This window comes from Festucalex cinctus, chromosome 11 (genome assembly GCF_051991245.1).
Source record: "Festucalex cinctus isolate MCC-2025b chromosome 11, RoL_Fcin_1.0, whole genome shotgun sequence".
NCBI classification, from domain to species: domain Eukaryota; kingdom Metazoa; phylum Chordata; class Actinopteri; order Syngnathiformes; family Syngnathidae; genus Festucalex; species Festucalex cinctus.
Window position 1 is genome coordinate 20,094,451 of NC_135421.1, and position 8,475 is coordinate 20,102,925.

The 8,475-nt window shown below is 41.6% G+C and overlaps 1 protein-coding gene across 2 annotated transcripts; it reads left to right on the top strand.

Annotated features, from left to right (window-relative positions):
• The first annotated feature begins 115 nt into the window (after positions 1–115).
• creb1b (cAMP responsive element binding protein 1b) lies at positions 116–7,824 on the top strand. 2 transcript variants are annotated; one of them, XM_077537110.1, is made up of 8 exons: positions 116–287; positions 1,785–1,900; positions 2,216–2,362; positions 3,146–3,246; positions 3,441–3,592; positions 3,665–3,847; positions 4,828–4,981; positions 5,055–7,824. In XM_077537110.1, the coding sequence occupies exons 2-8, from the start codon at positions 1,793–1,795 to the stop codon at positions 5,197–5,199; spliced, it is 990 nt and encodes a 329-aa protein (XP_077393236.1). In that variant the 5' UTR covers positions 116–287; positions 1,785–1,792; the 3' UTR covers positions 5,200–7,824. The 2 variants fall into 2 exon arrangements, with proteins under 2 accessions (XP_077393236.1, XP_077393237.1); XM_077537111.1 differs by lacking the exon at positions 116–287 and adding an exon at positions 297–950.
• Positions 7,825–8,475: the final 651 nt, after the last annotated feature.

The following is an 8,475-nucleotide window of genomic DNA, read 5'->3' on the forward strand; positions in this document are numbered from 1 at the left end:
CATTTTATCATAAAAAATGGCATGCTGACTGTTCGGCTCGATCCGCACTCGCTTCGTCCTTTTCCGCCTAATTCCGTCTTTTTCCGCCTCTCATCGGCCGAGACACTTCGACCATTTCCGGACGGCGTCGCCATCTGCTTCGCCTTGCCTCGATCCTTCTCTCCAATCTCCGTCTTGTTGTCGGCGGTGACGCGGCGGAGGTGTAGCCTGACGCGGGCTCTTACGTGTCGGCCACAATAAAAGTGGAGCTCCGGAGGCCCGGGGAGCGACGAAGAGAGTTTGTATCGGTAAGGACGGAGGAAGGAGGCACGCTTCGCGGCTGTGGGGGAAAACGTTCGGTGTTGGTTGGGTTCGGCCCGAAGGAAACAAAGAAATCATGGCGGCTCGGTGGTGTTTTTTTTTTTTTTTTTTTTTGGAGCGGGATGGAGGGAGGAGAAGCTGCGGCTGTTTTGGGGGCGAGAGAGACTGGACCTAACATGAACTTAGATGGTTTGAATTAATGGAATGCGTGACTGTTAAACTCGCGCCGTTTGTATTGAAGCTAAGCTATTAGCATGAGCTAACAGAGTAGCTAGGTTAGGATCAGGTTCCCGCTTTTTTTTCCCCCTGCAAATTCCATCTTTGTTGTATAAAGTGTTAATTTTGGATTAATTAACTCAACATTTCCTTACGCCACCACGGTTAAACCCAACAAAAATGTCCGTTCAGATGCTCCGCCGCCACAATTCGTCCACTTCCTGGTGTAAAGCAGCCCCTGGGGCTCCTCCGTTTTCGACACCGGGCCGTCGGGGCTGTGGTAGCCGACGTGGGCGTCGCCATAGCCGGCCATGTGGCTCGGCTGTCACCCGCTGCCTGGCGAGCGGTGGTGATGGTTCTTCTTCTTGTTTTTTGAAAAGTCGAGGGAGAAATGCGCAAAGCCAATCATGGCGCGCACAGCAGCCACGCATAGAGTGAGCTCACCGCCATCACCATGACATACGTCACACGCAATGTATTCACTTTCACTGCACATCGAAATGGCAGCCACACACCGTTTTTGTGTTGTTAATTATGTATCCATTATTTTTGTTTTGTTAGGGCAGCATGGTGTGTTAGTGTTTAAGCACATCTGCCTCACATTATTTTGATTCTGTTTGAATCTCTGCTCAGAGGATTTTTTCCCCCTCCCACATTGTCAAAACATACATGCATTTGTCCATAAATGTGAACGTGAATAAATGCTTTTATCTGTCATGTGTTTACTTTAAGTCACTTTATTGGCAATCAGTCCATTGTTGGTCTAAATGTGCTCCGAAATTGACTTACAGTGGCAACCAGTTGTTTGTCGTTGGGCTAAACAATTAATCAATTGACTTTACAATGGAATTAAAAAAAAAAAAAGAAAGATCGAAAAGGCAGCAATTTGGGAAAACTGCAATAAATTAAACTGTCTTTCATATTGATTCATGATTATTTTGTCTTTATTTTATCGTAAGCCTAATTTATAAGACCAACACGTTTATTTATAAGGGGGGGTCACAATTATATTTTTCCCCAAATTGTTCCGCCCTACTTGTGAGCGATGTTTGTCTATGTGCGACTGGAGACCAGTCCATTGTTTATCTGTATGTGGCTGTGCCCTGTGATTGGCTGACGACCAGTCCAGGGTGTGCCCATCTCTCACCCTAAATCAGCTGCCATCACTTAAGCTCACCTGCCAGCATAATGAGGACAATAGGAGAGAAAATTGATCTATAATTTTTATTATATGACAATGGTTAATAGTAGTTTTATTTATTCCCTAGCTCAGCCGATGAAGATGGAGTCAGCGGCGGCTGAGGCTCAGCAGACGGCCGAGTCTGCCGAAACAGAAAACCAGCAGCAGCAGATCACGCCAGCGCAGCTTGCCACATTAGCGCAGGTAACAGACCGATCCTTTTACGCCTCCTCACCAGTAAATTAGAGTTATGCTGGTAGAGCTGTCATTTTTTTTTCGCGTGCCTGTCTCGGGCAGAAATTGCCAAAGCAGAACATTACTGCCGTTGCGGCTTCAGTCATTCGGATAATCTGATGTGTAGCGACGTCAATCTGACAAACATTTTCTTTTGACACAAATCCATATGGCCGGGGAGTCTCGGGTGTTAAACTTCACACTGTTCGCAGCTCTTTACACGCAGGTGGCATTCAGCTTCGGCTACCCCTCTGGTCCTGGCCCCTTACGTACATTTTTCTTCAGGTATCCATGGCAACAGGCCATGGCTCGGCAACGGGTCCCACGGTGACGCTTGTGCAGCTTCCAAACGGGCAGACGGTCCAAGTGCACGGCGTGATCCAGGCTGCGCAGTCGTCCGTCATACAGTCCCCACAAGTGCAAGCTGTGCAGGTAATTCATAGATTTAACATATATAGAGTCAGGCATCTTTAAGGACACCTACTAGATATGTTAACAGGGGTCCTCCTCCTGCCTACCTGCTTTTCTCTTCTTTTTCTGCTTAAAAATATTTTTGCAATGTACGTACTTCTATCTCAGAGCATGCAATAATACATGGATAAAAATGAAAGCAAAATTAACAGAATTGAAATGACAATTGCAAATTATACATTTAAAACTTTGTTGCATAAATTAAAAATAATTGTAATGACTTAGAGTATATATCCAGTACGTCATTAATTTTGTGATGAAACCTAAGATTTACAGATTCCTTTTGAATGGTGACAATTAAATTTTTACATTTAAAACAAATGATTAATATAAAACAGTTCTCAAACTTTTACAAAAAACAAAAAGTGAAATGAACAACATAAAAATTGCATATTTTATTAATAACTTTATATAGTGCCTTCAATGAAGCTCTATTATACATTTAAAAACGTTTACTATAATATAAAATTAAGTAGAAAAACTGGTTCGCTTTTTTTAAGTCTAAGAGTCAAATGACAAAAATATAATGCGCACAAATTAATAATTACAGTTTCATGAAACAGAATATTATTAACTTTGAGCAAATGAAGTTGTAATAAGTCGAATAAATTCATCAGTAGAACCATTTTCCAGCTGTTTTTCCAGCTTATTAACATTCCTGCTTTCACTAATCAGGTATCATAATACGTACAATTGATATTGAAAATGATTATCCATCCTTTGTCGTGCGTGTGCCTTTTTTAGATCTCCACCATCGCTGAAAGTGAGGATTCACAAGAGTCAGTGGACAGCGTGACTGACTCACAGAAGCGCCGAGAGATCCTTTCACGTCGGCCCTCGTACAGGTGACGCTTTCACAAATGCACCTGTGTTGTTCTTGAGACTTTGTGAAACAGCACGTGGCTCACCCAATGCTATTACATTTGAACGTCCTAATAAGTAAAAAAAAAAAATGTGGAGTATAATTTTTCTTAGGCCGTTGAATCGTTAATAGCAGAAAAGACCCGTAATTAAATCCAGTGACTTTTTGTCCCGGCAGGAAAATTCTGAACGACCTGTCGTCAGACGTGCCGGCCGTCCCTCGCATCGAGGAGGAAAAGGCGGAGGACGACGTGGCGGCTGCAGCCACGCCCGCCATCACTACAGTCACCGTGCCCACCCCCATTTACCAGACCAGCAGCGGCCAGTACAGTAAGTTTCTTCTCACATGATATCATAACACCTCCGGTGGTCTTTCTAACACATTTGTCGCGTCGCTCGCAGTCGCCATCACGCAGGGCGGCGCCATCCAGCTGGCCAACAACGGCACGGATGGCGTTCAGGGCCTGCAGGCGCTCACCATGACCAATGCGGCCGCCGCGCAGCCCGGGGCCACCATCCTGCAGTATGCGCAGACCAGCGACGGACAGCAAATTCTGGTGCCTAGTAACCAAGTGGTGGTGCAAGGTAAGCAGGACATCTCCAGTAGAGGTGGGAACCTCTGGGTACCTCACGATACGATACGATACGATATGTGATACAAGGCTCATGATAATCTGATGATATGACAATATCGCGATTATCAATATATTTGGTCAGGTAATAAACCCACCATAATATACGATAATACTACTCAAGACATAAACAGATGTTTTTTTCAATGAGAAAAATCTTTTTGTACCATCACTGAAACACAATTTTAAAACTGGTGTCTTCTTCACAGTGAGAACTTTGTTTTTTTGTTTGTTTTTTTACAAATACAAACGTCTTCTTATAAGAGAAAACTTTCTGTCAACAAATTTGTGTCTTTGTTAAACACTATTGTCATGCAACATGTCAGTAAGTTGTTTCATTTTATAAACTTGACACAATTTTTTGTGTAACATTGCAACAGTAAATAAATACAATTACTTAAAAATATTAAATCCAGTTAAATCTATATTAATATTCCTCAGAAATTATATTCTTCAAAAAGTTGAAACATGTTTTAAAAAATCAAAAATTGAATATATAATACACATTTTTCATAGAAAGTCATTTGCTGGACAGATAAATGTCTTACACAAGTATAAGTAAACTGATGAATCTTCTTCGCCTGAAGACTTGCATCCATTTCCCCGCCATGCTTATGAGGCGCTCCCCCTAGTGGCCCGCCAAATAATTGCTCAATAAGTAATGAACAATGGACCTGTTATAGTGGCCGTATATTAACTAAAAATATTGTGATACTTGAGTGGGTATATCGATCATCTATCGGGAGACAAAGTATCACGATTTATCGTCAAATCGATATATTGTCACACTCCAGCCATGCCTACACAGCCAAGTCAAAATTTCCTTTCCAAGCACCTGAAATTCTTAACTGGGATTTGTTTGTGGACTAATGACATCAAATGTGGATCGTGTCTGGTTCCGTTTCCTTACACTTTCGCAAACCCCGTTCCCAGCTGCCTCTGGGGACGTCCAGGCCTACCAGATCCGAGCGGCGCCCGCCAACGCCATCACGTCCGGGGTAGTCATGGCCTCGTCGCCCGCCCTGCCCACCCAGGGTGCCACTGAGGAGGTCACCCGCAAGAGGGAAGTCCGCCTCATGAAGAACAGGTGCGGACCGGTGGACCGGGTACCGAGATTATGTGTGCAAAAAAAAGTTGTATCTAAACATATCTCCCAACAGGGAGGCAGCGCGTGAGTGTCGCAGGAAGAAGAAGGAGTATGTCAAGTGTCTGGAAAACCGAGTTGCCGTCCTGGAGAACCAAAACAAGACGCTCATTGAAGAACTCAAGGCTCTCAAAGACCTTTACTGTCACAAATCCGACTAAATCGCCACAACCTACAAGCCTGGAACGACGTCCTTGTTTTGGGCATTCAAAGTCTTGGGACGCTTCAGTTTCACTTGCCTCAACATTTTCCTTATGTGATATTTGTTGTACCATGGGTCCATGGCAATGGAAAGACAAACGAGCAAATCAGCGAGTGAGCAGGACTTAAAATGGATTGCTGATTCCAACTATAGTTGACTGTTTCCACTTCCAGTCCTCACTCAAACACCTGATCTTAGCTTCTTTAGTTGGAGCCTGCTGACCAGGTACCAAGTTGTTGTGGTAGAACTCCTTCAGACCTGCTCATGTATGTCCATTTGAATGTCTTTTCCACATTGTTTTTGCTTTAGCCTAAAAACCTGTGGACCAGATAGTCCACCTACACTCCATCTAGAAGAAAGCTCAAACACTCTTAAACGTTAGGTAAAGTTAACGCAGGAACATGTTGACAGTTTGCTCCAAACTGTCTTTTCCGGGTTTTCTAGTTTGTAGCTTAAATCTACTGTCCGGGTACTGGGTCTTAAAACCCTGCTAGCGTGTGTCATCTGTACTGCAAATACTACAGGAACAGGTTGTCTTTTCTGGATGTTGTTTAGCTTTTAATGTAAACCAGAGAACAGGTACTAAATCTGCTAGAACAAATTTGAAAACCTGCTAGCATATTTAATCTTTTGTGCAGACAGTGCAAGAATGGGTCATCATTCCCATCCAAACTGCATCTTTTCTGGGTGCTTCTAGTTTTTTAGCCTAATTATACAAAACAGGGACTGGGTCTCAAAACTCTGCTAGCTTATGTCGACTTTGGCACATTTATTACAGGAACAAGCCAATGGTTTGGTCCAAATGGCATCTCTTCTGGATGATTTCAGCTTTTAACCTAAACCCTAGATCAGGTACCAAGTCAAGTTTCTTTATATAGCCCTTAATCACACAAAAGTCTCAAAGGGCTTCACATGCCCACAGTTGACAAATAGCAACGACATCTAGTAGTGTCCTACTACTATTTTTCAAACCATGAGTATCTCAACCTTGGTGCAGGAAGAGATCATTGCTTGTGCCCAACTGCATCTTTTGCGTAAGATTTTTAACTTTTGGCCTAAATTGTGGATCAAATAAGTCTGACAAAACAGAGCTTTGAAATCAGCAGGATGGTGTGGTTGGTTTGGCCCAAACACCAATGGAAAATAAGGTGATCATAGTTATCCACAATATGTTTTTAATTAAGAACCTACAGACCATTTACTAATCTGGTAGACGTCAAAACGTGTTAAGACTAAAGTAGGTCAAGTTTGGTTCAGACAGTGCAGGAACAGGCCGCTGGTTTGGCCCAAATACGGAATCTTGCAAATAATTGTTGCTATGCTTACAAATGGACCCATGGTAGGCATTTAGACGTAAGGTGGGGCAAGCTTGGCCACGGACACTTCAAAGACTTAGAACCTGTTTGGAAGGACTACTTTGAATGGAAGGACACTCCAGGACTTGTGAACCAATCGGACTCAAACACAAAGTCCACAACGTAATTTGACACTTTTTAACATATTTGTCAGACTGAGGTCCTTTATTTCACCGTGTCATTTTTGGACTCAATTACTTTAAGTTTTAAAGTAAAACCACCAGGTATGACCATTTTTACTGCATAAACTGATATAAAAAAAAAAAAAGACAAATGTGTAATTTCAAACATTTGCATGAATAACATCCAGTCTTCTTATACGTGTTCACTTTTTTTATACGACGTGTACATAGACGCCACTGCATGTGTAGACTTGATGTATCTCTGTTTATTGATATATTTGTACCATACTGTACATCAGTGTGCGTGGGTGTGCGCGCGCGCGTGTGTGTGTGTGTGTGTTCGAGGCCAAGCGGTCACGGCAGCTACGAGTATGTTGAAGGTGGATGAGGTTGCGGTGCCATATTTTTCTATTATTTTCATTATTCATTGTCGTCAACCTTTACGCAAGGCTCTTCTATTGGCTAGTCCACAAATCAATCGTTAGCCAATCAAACCAGCCTTCTCATTAGCACACAGTCAAGTGGTCATTAGACTCGCCCCCAATTTCACCGTTTTGTCGATTTGAACCTTTGCACCATCGTTCACTGCTTAACAAATGTATTTTAAGTTTTGTTTGTAATTGTTTCATTTCAAGATTAAGGAGATTCGGCAGCAGTATTTTTATAGCTGATAGATTTTGCTATTGTACAGCAGACACGTCTTATTTGTAGTGTAAACAAGATGGCGGTTGTGCTCTGGTCATTGTAAGCCTGTTTCTCATGTCCAGAGAAGCTCTGACAAGTCAGTATATATAACTGTATATATAAATGAATTGGGAGGGAAGTATATGTGCATATATGAATGTGGTTTATTTTTATTTGTAACATCCACTCAACTGGTGCTGGCTGGGAAAAGAAAGTAATAAGAACATTTCTAGGAATTTTCTATCTTGATGACTTTCTATATGGACCCCCTTTATGAGTTATTCATTCTAAGAAAAGAAAAAAATCCTCATTGAGATCGCCGTATGAGTTATTGTACTCTTTGCATAACTACCATAGCAGCTGATTATTCTTTTTTGTAAGCACTTATGTGGCAATAAACTGCACGCACAGACGTGGAAATGACTCCTCAATTAAATGTGCTGAATCTTATGCATTGGTCCTGTACAGTCAAACATTTTACACTTTATTCATGTATTATTTCAAAACATGGTGGTTGGATTCTATTCCACCTGTAAATATTGGGAACTTTTTGTAGTTTTTTTTTTTTTTTTTCCCTACCCCCCCCCCAAAAAAAAGACCTGTAAAGTTGTGACTTTTTTTCTCTTAAAATACTTATCTCTTGAGAAAAATTACCTTTTGTAATCTCGGAAAATGTATTGTTTTTCACGAATGCGATTTGTTTCTCATATAATGAGTTTTTTATCTGGGGTAAAAAAAATAATAATACTTGTCTCGTAATATAACCTTTTTTTCCCACAGAAAAAAAGTACCTATACTTTATAGTTTAGGAATTATTGACATACATAAGTGGTTAAAACTCATATTTGCACTTTGAATAATGACTAAAATTATTATTTCGTCCAAACCAATATGAATTGTTTTGATTGACAGCACGGTGTTCGTTTCAGAAAAAAAGGGTGTGACACTACGAAAATAGCCTCTTGTAAATACAGAGTGACGGACAACTCTCTCGGCCAATGCACAGCCCAGGAAAATAATTGTTGTGATTCATTGGCCAATAGGATCGATTAGAATCCTGAGTGGGCGGTGCTA